Source organism: Strigops habroptila, chromosome 4 (assembly GCF_004027225.2).
Source record: "Strigops habroptila isolate Jane chromosome 4, bStrHab1.2.pri, whole genome shotgun sequence".
NCBI classification, from domain to species: domain Eukaryota; kingdom Metazoa; phylum Chordata; class Aves; order Psittaciformes; family Psittacidae; genus Strigops; species Strigops habroptila.
In genome coordinates, this window is record NC_046358.1 from 39,807,944 (window position 1) to 39,828,996 (window position 21,053).

General features: G+C 37.2%; 1 protein-coding gene across 8 annotated transcripts in view; it reads right to left on the reverse strand.

Annotated features, from left to right (window-relative positions):
- AKAP6 (A-kinase anchoring protein 6) overlaps window positions 1-21,053 on the reverse strand; it is a 273,850-nt gene that overhangs the window by 171,268 nt on the left and 81,529 nt on the right. For all 8 annotated transcript variants that reach the window (XM_030482075.1, XM_030482071.1, XM_030482072.1 and 5 more), the window contains 2 exons: window positions 15,362-15,613; window positions 8,473-10,257 (listed from right to left, as the gene is read on the reverse strand). In XM_030482075.1, the coding sequence (XP_030337935.1) occupies window positions 8,473-10,257; window positions 15,362-15,613 (2,037 nt within the window). The remainder of the gene's footprint in view (window positions 1-8,472; window positions 10,258-15,361; window positions 15,614-21,053) is intronic.

The window sequence follows — 21,053 nt, forward strand, 5'->3', positions numbered from 1 at the left end:
CTACCTTGCACACATGCTGGACAGCACTAGAGGACACTCAATGGGAGCCATGCTGGCACCTCCCCTAACTGTTCCCAACATTTGTTTACTCTTTGATCTCATAGTTGATAGAAGTGAACCTCATTCCCCAGCATTTAATTCCTTGAAAAGGTGCACATGGTATACATACACCTTGGTTGCTCCTGTAGCCTGAAAAGAGTGGCCCTGTGGCATGATGACAACTGAACAGAGATTTTTGCACTTCCAAAAATTTTACCTTTTCCCAGAGAACAAAAAACATATTAAAAGAATGAAAATAGCCAAATTGTATACCTTTACCCAATAGCACAAAATTCATTCCACAGGATTTTCAGTGCTTTTTAATTAAAAACTAAATTAATTATTTTTTACATAATATATTCAGTAAGTTAGCCAGTAAGCAATAAAGGAAGAAAACCACTATATTCTTGGCCTGATAATCAGAAAGCAGGATTAAACACTGCTTATTTAAATAATACAACTATACTTCTCTAAATAATATAAATCACAGTTATATTTGCAGGGAGATAACCACTACATTTTTTGTGGAGGTTGTGGAGACTGCAGTAAAGCAAAAAATATCTTCATAGGGAGGAAAGATTATAGCTATAATTTATTTAATCTCTGAATTTCTAACAACTACATTTATAAAGTTATGTAAGTCTCGTTCATTTGAGAAGGAAATGAAAATCTCTGTAAAAATAGGTGCAGTGACAAGTTCTGGCCTCAAGAGGGAGATACATCACCATGTCTAAAAGTTTTCCAAAAGGAGTGGGAAAAAGCCACTTTTTACTAAAACAGAACAGATGCTTCCTTGTGGGTAACTGCTAAATGTATTGACCTCTGCTATATCATTGACATGACTTAAGATATGATGACCACAATTCCCCCTCAAAATCAGAAAGTTTAATTCAGCATTTACTATTATTCAAAGCTAATTGGTTAGAAGAGGTTAAGTCTGTCACCTCACAAGAGATATTATAATTCTTTGACCCATGAACTTGTTTTGCAGTTAAGATTTCTGAGTTTAAAAACAGGGAAAATGGTGATTGCCACAATTCACTAAATACGGCAGCAGCGAGGAGAGATTAAAATTCATCACCTCTTTACTCCATTATTATTCTACTTTCCTACTTTAACCTCCTCTTATGCACTCTGTTCTTGTTCATTTGCAGTCTCCAAAGAAATCCTGTCACTATTATTTCCTCCATTAATTGCTTTTCTTTTGCTTCCTAATTCATCTCCCTTCCTTTTAGATAGTTTCTTTTTTCAGTGGTCTCTAGTGGACACTCCTTTACACCCTCTTTAGACCCTAATTCTGACTTAATTTTTCATGCCAAAATCTGGATATGCTTCCAGAATAAAATAAAAACAATCTGGGTTAGTTTTTTGGGTTTTGGTGGTTTGTTTGGTTTGGGTTTTTTTTTTTTCTTTTTTTTTTTTTTTTTTGTCTTCTTATTCTTTATTTTTAACCCCAGAAGCTTCACTATTTCTAACAGATTTACTATTTTTTCTGGTTTTCTGTACCTCAACAGTGCTGTAGGAGATTTGCACTGCAATGCATATGGATGAGGTTGACCCTAGTTTGGAGTTACCTGAGCCAATTTTATTGTAGCTGCTATAGTTCAGTGGCTAATAGTACAGAAGTATTTACATTTTAAATTACCCTGTGTGTCTTTAATCTTATACAGCACAATGAGGAAATATTCACGTAGTCAGATGCTGGAATCTGTAGGGAAAAGTCAATTAGTAATACTAAGTTACTGTGACTTGAACATGTACACTGTCTGCTACCAAAAATCTGCTGGCTGGTTCTCCCTCTGACAGCCTGGAGAGATTCCAAACACTGTCCAAAGCAAACCAGAGGAAAATCTAGGTCTCGTTCGGGTAACCTTACTTGACCCGCATGAGAATTAGTATTCAAAAATAAGTCTTTGTTAATAATAAAGGAATATTCAGCTAAGATTCCAGTTTGATTTGCTAAGGACAGCTCAGCTGTTTGATTGGGTTGTAATTTCTGCTCCAAAACCTAAAACAAGAACAAGAAAACCATTTTTTGCCTTTCTAGTTGCTTTCAAGATAACTTTCAAATACCTGCGTAAGCATATAGACAGCCTGAAACAAGCCTCTGAGAGACAGTTTCCTGTCCATATTTACCACAAATTATATTCATTCTGATGCCTAATGATGACAGCTATGATTTAAGAGTCAGCATGATTTAATGTTTCTTTCCTGATCATAGCATACTGGAAAGGATGAAGGAACAAAAACCAGTTGCTGTCAAAATAGATAAAGATACACAAGAAGAAAAAGATATGAATGCCTTTTGAGAAGTTATGCAATAATCTTACGTAAGTGGACTTGATCTTTCTTCTCAGGTTAATCCTCTCTAGACCCTTGAACATTTTTCTTGCTCTGACTCATCTGCAGCATGTACACATTTTAAGGCAATGATGCATTAACAACAGTAGATAGACTGGAATTTGATTTAGGTAGAAATTCGTAGCAATGTATTATTTAAATAATTATTTAGAATAGCACATAGTGATTTTTGTATACTGTATCTTTTTGGAATATCCTGTACTTCCTCACAGAAGATACATAAATCATGAGAAACCAAGAGCCTAAGTATATTGTGTAAAGAACAGCTAGACCTTTAAACACTGGGAAGGGCATATACTTATGAAAGTATAAAGCAATGAGCATTCTCTCTCACCCCTCCATACTTACAGGAATATTAGAAACCACAATTTTAAATTCAGTAGTTTTCTCTGTAATAATGGTTGGCACATCAGGGAGCCTTAAAATCCATACAGAAACTAGTTAACAGGGTAGCTCAAAAGTTATCTCAAACTCTTCACAACCAACCAACCATCACCACAGTACCTGCCCCCATAAGGCAGCAGTTATAAAGGACTCAGTCCTGAACAATCCAAGAAGATTCTTGTTTAACCACCACACACACCCTAAATTCCTAATAGCAATTGGACTTTTTCTGCCTGTGTTTTGAAAGCTAGTGCCATCACTGAAGGTTTCCAAACCTGCTTCAATGGTTTCTGAGTGCCTTTCTCTACCTCTGAGAGAACTGAAAGCACTGGACAATCCCAGACAATAAAGAATGTCTCTGCATTGATAGAAAGGAGTCAATGCTAAGATCATCTTAAAGTCAATGCTGATTAGTTCTCCAAGTTCTCACTGTGTCCCTTTTAAATCTGGAGCTTCTATTGGCTTTATGGGTAGGTCAGCTGACACACACTGCTCACCTTTGAGCCTGTCCTTTGCTACAGTGAGAGCAAGAAGTCCACCTCATGCAGTCTTACTGTTCCCTCTCTCCACCTTAAGCTCTGTTGCACTCTTTTGCCTATTAGCAGAGATCCAGAATGTAAGAAATTACCACAGATCAATTTCTAGAAAGTTTCCACTTCACAAATAAGGTGGATGGGTCTGGTGCAGGCTTGTGGCTAAGCTGTGATACAGATGATTAAGACATGACTCTAGGTTCTAAAGCCAATGGTCACTTAAAGCTGATCTGAGTGACAGCATTAGAATAGGAGGGCTCACAGAATCATGTATGCAAAAGCAGCTGTTTATTGGTTCATCTAAACTGTTAGTATCTATCCCTCAGCTGGGATGTGGCATCCAACTATGTACACAAGAGAAGATTGTGAGGCTTTTTGCAGCCAGAGGTCTCACATCAGATGTGAGCCAAACATTGGATGTAGACGTATCCTTTGCAATCAGTTCTAAATACTAGGAAAGACATACCCTCAAATCAATGCTAACTAAAATTGTTTGTGAACAGATTTTTGCTATTTGTTTCTCTCTCTCTCTCTCTTTCCCTGACCCCTCTTCCCTCCAGTTATTTGGAATGACTTGCCAAATACTGAATGTAAAAAATCCCTGATCTAAAACTGCTCACTGCCAAATCATTCTGAGGTCTTTACATTGGAAATTCAAACCATTCTGAACAAGCAAATGCTTCAGAATAGATGTGTTTCATTAAGGAAGCATAATTCAGGCAGCGAGTTTTAGAAGTTACAAATTCAGAATCTGCACAGCTTACATAGAAGTTGCTGTTTTTGCAAAGATTGCTGGTGACAAACTTGCTCAGACAATTTGTGGTAAAGCAAATGCCAAAGAAAAGTGATTGTACTTGGAGGAGCTGTTTAAAATTCAAACAAACTGTTAGGAATTAAGTGTTCTGGAGGAATAGAGGGCTCACTGTATTTCAATATCGTCTTCTAGTAAAGAAGTATTTTTCTGAGTAAAAGTGAGAGTTCATATGCATACATTACTACTTAATAATAGTTTAACCAACTTGAAAACTGAGGGATGAGCTTTCAAAGCAGGGGAGTATCATTAGACTCAGAGCAACAGAGCACAAACTTGACTCTCTGTACAAAATGTGAAGTGGCATTTTCAATTACACTCTACAAAGCAGCAAGACTGCTGAGAAAACTGCAGTTGCCAAGGAGTTTCTGGATCTGATACCTCTTTCCCTTTTTTTTTTTTTTAATAAACTAGTCATCTATCATGAGCAGTATTTCAATCTAAATTGTATGAAGCAGTATAAGTAAGCTTCAGAGATGAACAAATTTTGGCAAGCACTCCACCTATTAGGGAAAATATGCAATCCATTTATTTGAAGAGGGTCAGTTACGAGCACTGTTACTAAGTTACTGAAAGCAAAAGGGGTGAGGGGAGCACTACACCACTTTAAAAATCCTTTGTCTGGTAATCCAAAATAAGCCAGTCCTATTCCCTGTCGATTATCTTTGCTTTTTCCACCTGTCCTATCATTACTGATTTCAGTTCTGTGTTTTTAATTTGTTAGCAAGCCCCTTCAGCATTATCAGTTCCTACTAATTTTTCACTACCTTAGCCCCATAGCCCAAACTTCATTTGTCCTCTATGCATGCTTTTCCTCCGAGTGGTGAAAATCACCTCCAAACACAAATAAACTTTGCTTCCCTTAAAGCAATCCAGCTTCTACCTTAACTGTACTGGTGTGTTATTAGTCCATTCTCTGCCTAGAAGCAAGTGTCCACATTCAATCTAAACAAGACAAATTCTTTCCCCTTTGTGTCAGTTCTCCAAACATTTTCTAACCAATTGGCTCTCCACTGCCCAATGAACTCCCAGTGGCATCTCCAATACAAACTTGCTCAACCACATCCATTAACCATTTGCAGAAACCTACTGTTTACTCACCTTTAGTCAACTTCTGTGAATACCCTCTAAAAATGTAAATCTTTCCCACCCAAACACACAAGCTATTCATCACACTAACAAGTTTAGCTCTGATACTTCACTCTCCTTTGTAGACTGCTCCAATCTATAGTTCCTCTTTGACAGGAAAATTATTTCCGTTACCCCGATAATTTGAAAAGCTTGTTTTTAATCTCTGTTCTACCGAGATGGTGGGTTCAGAGGGAATAAATGATTGCACAAGCGTGAGAGGGTCCCTGACTGGGTCCTGGGAGGCAGCAAAATCTTTTACCCAGGTCTTTGCTGTAGGATCCCTGGGACATGCTCTAACCCACAGCAGAAAAACATGCAGAGCAGCATTGTTGTATTTCCTTAACATGTCATGAAGGTGGCTATCTAATGCCAAGGCTGACTGGTCTCCTTAGACAAAATACAAAGCCATTGGAGTTGAGGGCAAATTCATGAAATGTGAGGAGCTAGAAAGATGGGATTGATAGATATCAAATTACTTCTTGTAAAGCAAATTCAGCTGCCTCTTACAGAAATGAAGCATGCTGTAAAACAAGCTAGAAGTCTGTATAACAGGAAAAAAAACCAGCAATTTTCTCCATACAACTAAGGCCTGCCAAGCAAACACATCTTCATTTAAATGGTGTGTCTGGCAAATGGTTACATTTCTACCATTTGTAGTAGTGGCCTCAAAAATCAAGTAGACATGATTATCAGTGACCACGGATTACAACACAAGGATGTCAGTATAGCCAATCTAGCATTGCTTTCTAGAGAAGATAAAACTGCATGAACAAGGTTTATTATTATTATTTTATTCACTAAAGATAATTGAAAATGCATTGTCATTAGATCAGCCCAAGATCAGGTTTTTCTTCTAAATTCTCAGTTTGCACATAAAAATGGGAGGGGGGGTGTGTGTGTGTGTGTGTGTGTGTGTGTGTGAAGAGAGATCAATTATAAGTATGAGTTTAAGGAAAACTTAGTTTTGTTACAGAAAGTAAACCTTAAAGCATTCTGAGACTGATACTATGGAGTCCTAGTGTTACATATGAGAAGTGGCAATCAGCCATTTTACAGCAGAGAACTCTATTGACTTTACTGGTGAGAATGATTTTGTTATATCTTTTTCCCTTTCAGTCAGTATTACAGAAACTACAGAGCTTAATCTGCATTCTAAAAATTCATTTGGGGTAGCTACTAAAAGCTGAACTATACATAACTGTGTTTGCATGTAGACAGATAGATTGACAACATGATAATACCCATGCAAGGACATCCACATATTTTCAAGTATAAAAAAAGTACATTTTATCAGTTTCTGCACATGACTATCCTCTATGTAAGCGAGAAATGAATGAGGCTTCCAATAAATGCATTAGCATATATTAAAAAAATTTTTTACTGTCAATATATTACCAGATATACACTAATTCAAAATTATTCCCATCATAATAAAATACTGAAACTTCCTTGTTTTCCCTATTATCTAGCTAAAATATGCCTCTCAATGATTTTGAGGCTGCCAGCTCTTTCTAAGCTGTTGTTACCCCAAAATAAAAGGTTGAGCTATTTTAGGTTTGTTTTACAATATGAATAAATAAAATACGTGTTACGGTAGACATTTTCAGCAGTGTAACTGGATTTCAAATGGGCACAAGTATGCCTTTTCTGTCCTTAATTAAATTCTTATTTCAAACCGACTTCTTTAAAACAAACCTACCACTAAACAAAAGTAGTATTGAATCATTGCTAAGACATGTATTGTTGCAATTAGGAAAGCCTTCTTTGAGTTGGATGCTCCATCCCTGGCGGTGTTCAAGGCCAGGTTGGACAGAGCCTTGGACCACATGGTTTAGGGCAAGGTGTCCCTGCCCATGGCAGGGGGGTTGGAACTAGATGATCTTAAGGTCCTTTCCAACCCTTACGATTCTATGATTCTATGATTCTATGATTCTATGATAATTCTTATGAAAAACCAGAAATAATGTAACTGCCAAATGACAATAATTAAAGAAGTAATGATACATTTCTGATACTCTGCTTAGGGAATTATGAAACAGGAGATCTAGCAAAAGAAAGAAGTCAATTGTGACACAGGGATGGCATTTTTAGTTAGATTTCATTTACAGTATTCATAACATCACATAAGGGAGGAATTTTCTGTTTTTCTATTATGTATGTCAAATTAAATACCTCAGCAAGACACCATAGTGTTACTGAGGCAGGATTTACCTCGGTAAGAACTCCTGCATTGAAAAATTGGTTCTTTGCTAATCTTACAAGCAGAAGATAAAATTACTAGTGACAATGGAAAAACTCTGGTAAACAAGCAGTTTGGGAAAACCTTATATTTCCTTAAAATATTATAATTGCTTTGCAAAACATTTCAAAAATTTTCTCTTTATTATTTTTATTCATCATTCAAGAAGAACATTTTCAAGCCATTTAGTGTAGCTAGCATACATCTTTTGCATGAAATAAACCTGAAATTTTCTTGTGTGCTGCTTTTAAGGGCATGGATCACTGAGCTATCTCTCTTCCTAGAATGTGCTTTGCATCTGGTCTTCTTTCTGTTTAAAGCTCCTCTTATTGAGTCCCTTCCACAACATACTTCATAAGATTATTTTCAAACTCTATGATCAATGTTTCCCAAACATTCTTCACAATGAGGAACACTGAGAAATTGTAGGACAAGAGCAGCAGCTGCAATCACTAGCTAGAAGGGTTTACTCTGGCCAAAGAACAGCTAACTACCTTTAATTGCTGTCTCAAGCTCAATCCACTCTTCAGAAGAGGTGAGAAGAGGATGAGTATGGAGAGGAAGCGTGTGTTCACAGCTGCAGCCAGCTGTTGCAGCTAGTTCTTATTCCTGAATCATACAACAAAGATCCCTAATTTTCCTTTTTTGCCTTTTTTTTACTTCATCCAAAAAAATAACTTATCATGTACCTGAACTTGGCAAAGAGAAGCTCTATTGATAAAATAATGTTTTGCCAAGTTTAAAGGCATTGGTGTAAGTAAAATAATGTAGGCAAATCCTGTATAGTTAAAGATAACTTCAGTCTATTATAATTGCAATGATCACTGCTGTTCTCTACTTCTAGCACTCACTAGGTGAGGCTATTTTCATCATTAAAAGAATACAAGAAAGCAACTCCACCCCTGCCCACAGTTCCATTTCCATATATAGGCTTGTCAAGAGCACAGCAGAAGAACACAGGATTATTGGCTTACCTCAATTTTTTCCCATATGCTTTCATAATTCTCTTGATGTTGTATATCTTGCATCAGTTGATGAATTAAAGCTGATTTATTTGAGGCAGAAGTCTCATTCTCAGTGGGCTCAGTGACAGCAGTCCTTTCTGACTTTTCTTCAATGTATTTTTTCATGCAAGATACAGGCATACAAAGATCTTCATCAGAGAGAATATCACTGAGAGGCCCAGATTCAATGCTGTCACCTAAGGAGGATACTATATCACTTGAAGAGCTCGGTGAAATTCTACCCACTTTTTTGTGCTTTTTTGTTTGGTATGTTGGATACATTTCTGAATCCGAATTCATTTCTGACAGCTCCCAGTCATCAATGTTTTGAATGGTTTCTCTTCTAGGCTTTTGGGGAAGCAACTTTGTCAGATTTTCTAGTTTTAAAGCTAATACTTCAGTCTGTTTGAGATGTGAAGGAAGTGCTAAATATTCATCAGATCCATACCAGACCTCACCATCTTTACTGGTTTTTTGAGTATAGCTATGTGTTGAGGAGAAGCTTTCATTATTCTTTCTTCTCAGTAGAAGAGGTGATGAATTGGCAAGCTCAGAACCAGCTGAGGAAGCACTCTTTTGGCTACATGTTGGTGAACTAAAAGGCTCAGTTTTACCTTGTGATTGTCCATTTGGGGCTCTCTGGTTACAAGAATCTGATGATGAAGAAGAATCTGTTTCTGTCACCTCCAGAGACTGAGAGTTATGAGAAGTAATTCCATTCTGTAGAGAAAAACATCCTCTTTTTTTGACTTGGATTGATGGAGCAGTTTTACACATACCTCCAGGTGTTCCACCAGCTTTCGCTTTATCTGGAGCATCATGAGACTTCTTGTGCTTTGATTTTTCTTTACTGTAGAAAGCAGACTTTCCTAGACTTATGGGACTGTCCTTAAAGTGATTATTTATTGTGTACTCAAGGTTTCTATCACCTATTGTATTTAAGCAATCATATGACTGACTAACTGCAGATGGACCGTTGGTATAAGGTGACTGTAAAGCTAGGCAAAGCTTGGACCTGTCTGGTGGATCTAACAGTGAGGGTGTACTTCTACTCATTTCATTTTTAACTATCTGAGAGATTTGCCTTTTTAAATCACTGGCTTCCATATAATCTTTAAACACATCATCTTTCAGAAATAGACCTCTTTTTGGCAATGTAGGCTGTGTAGGGGAGTCTTCGTTATAATTGAAGCAGTCTCTTATGGACCTCTTGGGAGTTGAGTTTTCACAGTGAGAATGTTTGACTTTTTCATTGGTGTGCTGTGGAAGATTACATTCTGGTTTCTTTAATGTGGAAACTGGTTTGCTGTCAGTAGGTAAAACACCATCTTCAGAGCAAGGTCCTTTAGAAAGAGAGAAGTTCACAGCAGTAGATACTAGTGAAAGCTCATGTTGTGCTTTCCTGTCTTTATTTTCTTCGCCATCTTCTGATGAACAAGGTACATGGATTTCTTTCTCATTTAATGCTTCATTACACTGGGAAGCAATGGAATCAGTTGCTACTGAAAGTAAACCCACACTTCTGATAAGTCCTGGAAAGTCCGTATCCATCTCACTGTAGTTCCAGGATTCAAATGATTTTGCTTTCCCTTGGCTGGAGGTCATATCATCCAGAGTACCAAGCAAATCCTCACTAGGACTATAGTCAGATAGTTCAAATGCAGTAATACCACAGTCCAGTGACAAGTAATTTTGAGAACATTTGATGGTCAACTGTCCAGAATCATCAACTTCAGTTAAAGAGTCAAGACGATCCTGAAACAGACAAAGAAATGGTGCTTTTTTAGAAGATTAATTTTCATATACAGCACAAACAAAGTAATGAACTATCAGCTTCTATGTTTCACTAACACCTAGAAAAGCATTCATCACTGACCTGTCTGGTTTTGCAGTACCCTGTGGATGAGCGAACAATTCTGAAGTATTTGGGAATTAAAATTGTCAGGAAACTCAAAATGTTTAGTTTCAGTCTGGTACAGCAATTTACCTAAAAATAGCAACTTACTTTTGTACTGATATTCTCCTCCTCAAATTCTGCTCTCAGTACTACTTACTCTACCTCTGTAGGAGGGACTCAGAAATTCCATACAGAAGAGTTGTAGTATTTCCTGTGTTAACTTCCTCAAACAGGAGGGAGGGCATCTTTGGGACTGCTGAGTATATCAGCCACCTTGTTAAACTTGTGTTCTCAGAAATCCATGCTTCTCTACAATCTTTCAGTTGATTGCCAGAATATTTTTTCCAGGTATTATCAACTATGGATTTATCTGCTGGATATTTGGAGCACAAATGGAGAACAGTTCAAGGAAAAGAAACTATAGCTGGTAATCCCAAACCTCTGGCCTGCCATGTCTCCTTGTCAACATCTTCTCAATGGAAGTCCTTCAGTCTCAGAAACACAGACATAGCTAGAGGAGACTATCTCAGGTGGCAGATGAGATTTTAAGATCAAAGCTGAATTTGTTTATAAATATTTTGGTGGCTTATTTGAAGGACACTAAAAAAAACTGACTACATTAAGATCCAAAAGCAGCCTGATATATAACAATCTCAGCAAGATTATGTTCAGTCAACAGTTTAGAAGCATATTTTTCATAGATGATTTAATGTTCTAACACCTATTTCATGATCCTAGCACATAATTAGAAACCTGAACATAGGATCAAATAATTCTGAAACAATTTCTGTTCTTATTTACACTGGTGTTCATCTTAAGTAACTTCATGAAGCTATCTAGAACAAGAAAAATTTGCAGAGAGTGCCAACTGGACAAAAGAAACTGCAAGGCATAATATAAAATTAAAAAGTCAATATTAGCCTAAATGCTTACAAAAACTACTTAAAAAGCATCATAAAGGGCAGAAACTCATGTTTTATTATTCTAACTTTAGATGCTTAGATGATTATATTGGTCTTTCTTTCCAGGTTTGATTTTCATAACTTTTTTAAAGCAAACTCCACAATAGGTTCTTGTCTGCATTACTCTCTGGAACAATTTGTATCACTACACTGCCTAAATCCATAGTTTAAGGACCCTAAGCATCATGTCTGAAGAAAGGTCAACAACCCCTTAATCTCTTAATCTCACAAGAAACCGATTGGATTTTGATCTGAACAATAGTCTCAATAAAGAAGGCTATTGTTTGCCATCTTCTATAACCATATAACACTTGAGCCCTGTACTCTGTCTACCCTACTTGCATTACTCAAAGCAAAAATACAAAAAATGCTCCACCTAAAAACATTATTTATAGAAAAGACTGATTGGAACAATATTTATCAAGCATAATTTTGGACATTGAAAATATCTTTTATTTAGCACCAATCTATCGAGATGTAGAACTATGCCAGAAATCATATATTGTCAATAGTCTAGAATTGTCTATTGGGGAATAGTCAGTTCAAGAGGGGAAGATATTATAAATCTGTCAAATTTATATTTTGGGGCTGCATTTATTAAGGAAAATAATGACTAAACAATGATCAGCATTACAGCTGCATTTTCCCTCTAACCTCAGGAAAATATTAGAAACTGTAAAACCATATATAAATCAAAACTCTTTTCAAGGCCCTAAGGGCCTTCATTTCTCCTGAGTAATGATCTCCGTTCCTTTGTCTCTTAAAAAAGTGTTGATTAATATTAATAAAATTTACAATTACATGCATTAAGCCATCTTACTTGGTGATTTTCCAAGCAGCCTCTTAAACGTGCACTTCGAAGGAGCATTATTTAATGCTAATATTACCACGGTTTTATTATTATTTGCATGGCTTCCAATAGGAACACCTTAGTTCAAAAAATTTGTCCCTTTTCATATAGTAACGCTTCCTGTAAAGCTCTGTAGGCTTTTTTTAATACCTTCTTGTATTTCTATTTAAACTTGCATGATTGTGCATTTTTTTACTCCTTCAAATGAGCTAATTTGTAAGCTATTTCTTTTTTTACTTTACCAACTCTTTGAGGACATCGTGGTTCACTGTATTTTAACATAGTCTTGTACTGATCCTTTCCCTATTTCCTGGCTTTATCAATTATGAACTAAATTTCACAGGTTAGGTTCAGCTGCACAGAACTCTGGCTACACAGAACTCTTTTTTCTTTCCTTCTTATCCGTCTCTGGGTAATTCCTGAAGGAGAAATGGTTCTTCAAAATCTTAACTCTACTAAGTTTTTTATTTTAAAAACTATTTTCTTAATTTGACACCTTCATTATGGCAAGCAGCTTGCCTTACTGGTTTCTCTATTTCCTCCAAGCCATAAAATTTTTTTGTGGCCTTTCCTGCTGGCATTTTATTCACTATGGCACTGCTGAGATGGCCAAATGCACAGTTACTGCCTACCCAGTTAATGAGCTGGGCCTCTAACCAAGTCAGTACAGCCTGTGCTGTACACTTTCAAGTTTTGGTAACTACTTTTCCAGTGATATCCCTGCTCATTGATTGTGTTGCAGCTAGCTTGTACACATTGCTGTGTGTTATGGCTGCAGTTTAAATATAGCCCAGGTGGGACTGTTGAGCTGCGATTGACTGCACAGTCTATGAACTGAGAGAGTAGTGAATACTAACAAGATCAGACTGTCTCACTGAACACAAAAGAAACCTTGGCAGGTCACTTCTTCCATGGAGCTCTTCAGTTAACATTGGCAGCCAAAGCTGCTCTTTAGAACTACACAGAAGACAGCTGACTTAAGGAGGGAGCCAAACATTTTGTGAAATCATAGGTTCATGGACTACAGAAAAGTATAGTATTTGCTGTACTGGTTCAGATCAAATTTCCACCTAGCCCAGTATCCTGTTTCTGCATCAGTTCTAAACATTTTCTGCTAACTGAGCTGTAAGATATGGATATACATACACGTCCCTTCCACACACAAAATTTCTACTCGCACTCCCAGCTTGTACCAGTGAGAAGCATAGGTACTTCCTCATCAGGAGGTTATAATTCCTCTGATCTTTGCTTAGTTTTCACATTTATTATTTGAAATTCTTTTCACTTCTAAGTGTCCTACAGCAGTGAATTCCAAAATAGAAATCTTTGTTGTGTGTGGAAGTTTTCTTCAATTCATTTCAAACCAGATGACTTCTCAATCTTAGGACAAAAAAATACGCTGTCATTCCCAGTTCATATTCCCCAAGGAGTACTGAAAATTAGGAAAATTATTTTTCCAAGGAAGGGTTAAGTGTATGGGCAAAGGTTTCTAGGTTCACTGTTCACATATGCATGAAAATCCCTAATAGATAAGACTTGTATCATGAGGCACTTACTAGTCCTACAGTGTAGCCCCTGTCTGGTAAAGGATATGGAGGAAACACACACAAAAAAATAAAAGGTAGATATAAGTAGATACAATTGTCTCTACATTGCGGGGTTTTTTTTTTATTATTTTCCTCAAATAAAGCCACTACCATTATACCCAATGAAAATCTTAAAAAAATACCTGAAGGTTAAAAACTGCAGAGCAATTTCTGGGAATCTATTCAAAGCATTAGAGCGGAAACTTAATATTAATATTGTATCCCTGCTCTTGCTAGCCATTAATTTTATCAAGTATTATGTTTTAGTTCGGGTGGGGAAAAAAAAAGAATCGTGTCAGCATATTTTATCTTTTATATTACCATGTAAGCCTATCTGGCAACATGCTTTTTCCCCACTGAAAAATAATCTATCCTTCCCCAGACAGTCCTCCCTTGTATTGGCAGGATGTTTTTTATAGTAGTTGTAATCAGATCCAGGTGGGACATTTCCTGTTTCTTAGTATCTGAATCTGCCCCTTCTTTGTGTCTCGAAATCACCAAGTTCGTGTCATAAAATAATGCCTTCACTCTAATTCACCGCTCTGGATATTCAGACAGGTGTGGATTTCCATCAGACTTGCCAGAGAAGGTTTACAAGGAACAGCAAAACAGAAACTGAATCTGAATCACCAGGTATGTATGCATCAGGAAGAGGGGGTGTGGAAGGTGGGCCTGGGCATATCTGAGCATTGATTTCAGGACCACCCACTCTGTTGTGCCAAAGACAAATATAAAACTAGAGCAGAGAAATATGCACATTCTTTTTAAACATGAGTGATCTGAAATCCAGGACATGTTCCGACTTCCTCTGTAACACAGGTCGCAGAATCTCATTGCATTGATCTAAAAGCCTCCCTCTGAAAATGTATCTAATCCTAACAAAAGCTTTTTGTCCTAATCTTAGAACTTTCAGCAAATGAAGAATCCTCTACATGCTAAGGTATCTTCTGTTAACCATGTTTACCCTATTAAAAATGTGCATCCTTTCAGTTTTAAAAATTAGGCCAGTAGCGTCCTTCTAACTAAGCTAATTTAGTAATTAAGAATTCAATGGAAAAGGCATTTTAGTTAAATGAATCCAGATTTTCAAAACATTTGTGTGTGAATTTGACACCCCATTAGAGTACAAAATGTATGATTCATGCATTATTGTTTCTCAGGCAAAATATGTGACTGTTAAGAGGCATATTGCAGAATTGCCCCTCAGGTTTGTGTATACAAGAAGGGAAATGTCTAAGCTTTTCATTTAAGAATTCATTGCACATAAAAAATTAGTTTTGAATTAGATAGGAACTTTAAATTCACAAGTGACTAGATCAAGGACTTTGGACCAGATGTACCTCTAAGTAGCAAGACACTTCTGAAAGTTGACCTTAATTTGCTATAATTTGGTTTAAAAAGAACAGATATCAGCTGAAGACATTTAAAACACAAAACTAGCAAAATGCCTAGAAGATATGTAGGACATCCTTAAAATTGTCCTCCTAGCAATTTTAAATGCACGACAGGGATGAGTTGCTTCAAATACTGATGAGATTCTCAATATTGAATTTAGTTACTATACCTCCTTATTCTCTTCAGAAAATGCTTGCAGAATATCAGTCTGCCTGGTGTAGTTTCCATTGGCGTCTTGTAGTCCCTGGAGAATACGCTCTCTCAGAACCAGAACAGAAACACGTAGCTGGTGCCAGAGTAGCTGTACTGTGTGGATATCGACTATCACATTGACAGAGTAAGACAGAAGCTTCAGGGAAAACTCCGTCTCTAGCAGAGCATGAATTTGTTCAACATGATCAGATATGTCTTCACAAATATCCTGTAATGGAAAAATAAAGTAGATATTTACACATAGGCATGGACCGTTCATGGATCAGCTCCACTTTTCATGTAGTTTTTATTAAATGCAGAATAGATTATTTCAGAGAGGAAAGATAATGTATTTAATACACCCAGGCTTTTTTCTTCTTTTCTTTTTTTCTTATGGCAATGCTACAGCGACTGAACCAGCAGCTGTCCTGTTTGGCAGAGACAGCATACAATGAAGAACGATGGCACAACAAGATCACATGCATCAGAAGCAGAAAACTAGCACTGTAAAGTGACATCCTAGAAGACAGCAATAGGAATGAAAGTGATAAGATCAGCACAAGCAGTCGCCCTCTCTGCTCCGCTTCTCCCCTCTCCTTTCCCCCTTCGTCCCCATCCCTGTTAAAATGCAAAGAATCTGATCTGTGCCATCATCAACAAAGTTCTTTTGGACAGAATTTACCTTTTAATCTAGCCTCTATAGCCAAATAGGGCAAAAGTCTGGGATAGACTCAGTGTGGGTAAGTTATTTATGAGCTCCATTGCTGACTGCTGTGGTAGGATGGCGCTAACTTTTGCACAGTCTTGTTCAGGATTCACAATTGAACAGAAGACGAGTGGAGGAGAAAGTGGGAAAGCAGAGAAGCTGTGACCAGTTATGTTGAGAAAGGAGAAAAGAAAATATAAATTACCAGGTTAAAAACTTAAGGTTGGTATCCTCTAAATTTAGCAATTAGTGTTCCAGATTTCTAAACTGTGCTGCAAACAGAGTAAAATCTTTACAATCTAGCCTTAATTTTCTTTGTGAAAGAATAAGTCACAAGACAAAGGACATATACTATTGAGTGAAAAACACTGCTTTATAACAACTCTGTTTGAAATCTATGCATAAAAAGCATGTTATAAACGAGTAAGGAAGTGTGATTAAAATACTGAAGAAAAGTTATCGCTGGATCCTAGAAGGTTTTTCCCCTACATCTCTGACATATATTTAAACATGACTTAATAGCATATTTTAAATCCAAGACTTACTTATTTTCAAAAAATATAAAGTATTTTAACTCCAACCTTCAGAAATGTCCTTTTTACATAAAGGGCAGTACATGCATAACAAATAAAAACCAGAAAAATAAAATAATTTTGACTCATGACAGATTTGCTATCGAAACATTTCTATCAGACAATTACAATGAAAGCATACGTCTCTAATTATACTCTTGTGGTTTTGTACAGCAGTAGAATAACAAGAAAATCAGTAAAGCTGATTCTTTCTAAATTAATAATACAGTACAGTAATTTTTATCAGTTCAGATTTGACACCTTCAGTCTGAAAGTAAAGCCAAATTATTGAATATATAAGTGTATGTATGTAAAAAATTAAACAAAAATCAAATCCCTAGATAATTATAAATAATTTTAGTACAACGGGTAGCACAATATTAGCCCTTGAGAAACTATTTTGGTTGAGTGCTATCAGTAGTTACTCATTTTAATAAAGCACTGGCAGCTAAATTAAGTCCCCTGAAGCGGTAGCTCTCAGAAATACACAGAACATTGGAGTTTCAGTGAGCAGAGTCTTGGGGCTGCCTTGAGGGAGAGGCAGTATTTCTTCCCCTCTGTCCTCAGTCCCCTTGTTGTGACAACCAGCATCTATATTTGCAAATACAAAACACACAGACTTGCCTGCCAAAACGCAGAGCTGCAAGTATCCACACACTTCCAGGTGTGAAAATGGACACTCTAGTTACCAGATGAGTGTGCTAACCTAATTCTACAGACACACAAAGTTAAAACTCTGAGCAAAATCTTTTCCAAGCTTTGAAAAAGATGTTATCCATTTATCCAACTAGAACTGAAACTTGATCGAAAAGCACAGCTGTATTTCTATGTTGTTTCAAATGTTTTAAAGAATATTTTTAGTTAATTAGTTTGGCTGAATTTGCATTCACTTCTCCACAACATGAACAACAGTTCATGTCCTGTTCCTCTCAGCCATTTAATTTCAGAGATTAAAAGATAGATTATTGCCCAGTAACTATAACTTTGCAAATTAGACTTCATCTATAGAAAAATACTTAATATATCTTCAGTTAGACTACTTATGTTAATGAGCTTAAATTTGTGTCAAACTGCAAAACAAGTTTTCAGTATTTTCCAGCTTCACACACGCAGTTACATGCTGAATTCAACTGCCATAAGAATTCTCAAGGAGGTTAAAAACACAAAGGCATAAGAAGAAAGTATTAACAATGAGCAATCATCTCCTGATGATTGTTAGATAATGCTCTGAAAATATTGGCTAATGAATCTAGAAAATACTCTAAATGAAGAGTTCAGACCCACACTTCAAACAAGCTTTGTCTTGATCTACTGTTACACTAGCTAGTAAAGCATCTAAAATTTCTGAAATAGACAACACCACAGAGAATTTTGTACCAAAATGCAAAGAATTGAAAGAAGCACATAATCAAGGATAGATGCTGTTAATTTTTACATGGCTTGTTATATATTGCTCATTTTCCTCAAAAAGAAAGTCTGAAGTACTTCCAGACTACTGCGAGTGTAGCAGCAGCCAAATGCTTTATGTACTAACAAGATAATCAACCACTCTTGACAGTTTCATAACATGGAGAGAATCTGAGGCTGACCTTGTCCATATCCAAGTAAAGGTCACATACTCTGATCTTAACATATAAGACTATCATCTTAATCAAAGTGCCAGCTCTTAAAGGATTTCAGTTTTAGAAAGAGTAAGTGGCCAAAATGGGAAGATACTTGATGAGTGGCTGAATGAGCCAGGAAGGAAACCAAGTCCCTAAATACCTTCTCATAATATATAAATTCTAAGCACTTGTTTCCTGACATTATCATCAGTTCCATCTCCCTTCTGGCCTGGAATTAGTGTAGCATTGAACTGTCACTGTAGTCTTGGTCTTTACTTTCATGGGAGAATAGAAAAGATTTTGATTCCTTTGCTGATAAGTATTTTGACATGACATGATCTTTTTGGCTGGTGGTTTGTTGGTTTTTTGGTTTTTTCTTCCTTTCCTATTAAATGAAAATCTGATTGAACCATTCAGGATGCATGATTGAATTTGCAACAGTGCCAGGCATAGGTTTAAGATGATTTAACTCCCTATTAATAGCTCCAGCTATTCAACATCCAGAAGTCCTGGATAAATGTATACAGTGCATGCGAAAGTTCATATGTCCAGTTCGGTATTATATATATGCTGTGCAGTCCACCTGCACATGTGCTGTAAGTCTGAAGACAGACAAGAGCAGGCTGGATTAACTTTGTGCTTAAAGAGTGGTAGTGTCAATACAACAATCTTACTGAACACACACTAACTGCTTGTGTGACAACTAGTAGTTAATCAGCAGTTCCCAATATGTCAGACTCCGCATGCATGGCACACAGTCATATATGAGTCTACTGGGTATTTCTTGAAATAAATCTTAGGAGCCATAAGTTGACATTCCTGCATCACATGACATTGTTTTGATGGGTGACTTCCATTTTAGATGAATCTGTAGCCATTGTCAAATGAACTGGATTTCATTTCACCACAGGCCAAGTTCCTGGATAAAATGGATTAGATCTGAGTTTTCAGGAAACCCATCTTAGATAAAGTCTGGAAAAAGAATTTAGGCCCCTACTGATATCCCTTTTCCTTGGTTTTTAACTGCCAGATGACAATAGGAAGGTGAAGGCTGCACAAATGATAGGATATCTGTGTAAAGGCTACAAGAGAACATGACTGCAAATGAATGATCACTTTTGCCATTTAAGTTAATGCCAAGTAGTCTTCAGCTGAAGAGCATTAATAAAGCTGCAGCCTATTTACTTACATCTTTTCTTTACACTTGCCTGGCACACAACAACTTTTTTTGTTTGAGGGGAAACAATACAATGTCAAATCCAGTTGGCATTATCATAGAATCATAGAATGGTTCAGGTTGGAAGGGACCTTAAAGATCATCTAGTTCCAACCCCCCTGCCTACCAATGCTGGAGACACCTCCCAGTAGACAAGGTTGCTCAAAGCCCTGTCCAAGCTGGCCTTGAACACTGCCAGGGATGGGGCATCCACAACTTCTCTGGGCAACCTGTGCCAGTGTCTCAACACCCTCACAGTGAAGAATTGTTTCCTGATATCTAATCCAAATCTACCCTCTTTCAGCTTAAAGCCATTCCCCCTTGTCCTGTCACTGCATGTGTTTGTAAAAAGTCCCTCTCCAGCTTTCTTGTAGGCCCCCTTTAGGTACTGGAAGGCTGCTAGGTCTCTCTGGAGCTTTATCTTCTCCAGGCTGAACAAGACCAACTCTCTCAGCCTGTCTTCATATGGGAGGTGCTCCAGCCCCCTTATCATCCTCGTGGCCCTCCTTTGGACTTGCTTCAACAGCTCCATGTCCTTCTTACATTGAGGACACCAGAACTGTACACAATACTCGAAGTGAGGTCTCACGAGAGCAGAGTAGAGGGGCAGGATCACCTCCTTCGACCTGCTGGTCACATTCCTTTTGATGCAACCCAACATAGAGTTGGCTTTCTGGGTTGCAAGTGCACAGTCAGCTCGTGCTCAGTTTCTCATCAACCAACACCCCCAAGTCCTTCTCCTCAGGGCTGCTCTCAATCCAGTCTCCATCCAGCCTGTAGTTTTGCCTGGGAGTTTCCCAGCCCAGGTGCAGGACCTTGCACTTGGCCTTGTTGAACTTCATGAGGTTCATACTGGCTCATCTCTCAAGGCTGTCAAGGTCCCTCTGGATGGCATCCCTTCCCTCAGTGTGTCAACCGCATCACACAGTATAACAAATTATCTAGTAGAACATTTTCTTACTTTTGTATCTGATATCGAGATTTACATATTATTGCTCAAAGTTAAATAATTTTATCTAGCACAGCTGTGGATTTGATAATTTCCTGTAATAATTAATGCAGTTCAGATACAGCACAAAAATGTCACATTATGTAAGTTCCCGATTTTACTGAGGCTAAATATCAAGACCTGGTACAACATGGCCTCATGGTCCTCATTCTTCCTAAGTCCTTGTAGGTGATTTAGCATTAGATAGAGAAAACCCAGCAGAACACTGTCATGTGCCCTTTTTACATTTTGTATTTATAAATAAAGAACAGCAGTACAACAAGATAGTACCTAAGTGCTGCCAGGAGCACTAATTGCTCTTACCGGAAGTGGCAGGTAGATAAAGATAAAATAAACCATTTGTTGGCATCTATTTCTAAATATGCATAGTTCCAGGTTAATGGAAATAATATACAGCTTACAGATGTAAGCATGGAAATCCTTTCTTGTTATATCAGTATATAATGCCATTTCAGAAGCTATTGTAGCCTGATTTTTCACCATTTCCGAATCAACATTAATGTCACATATCCACTAGGCATTTTTATTTTTACACAGTTTCGTAGTGATGTTAAGGTAAAGA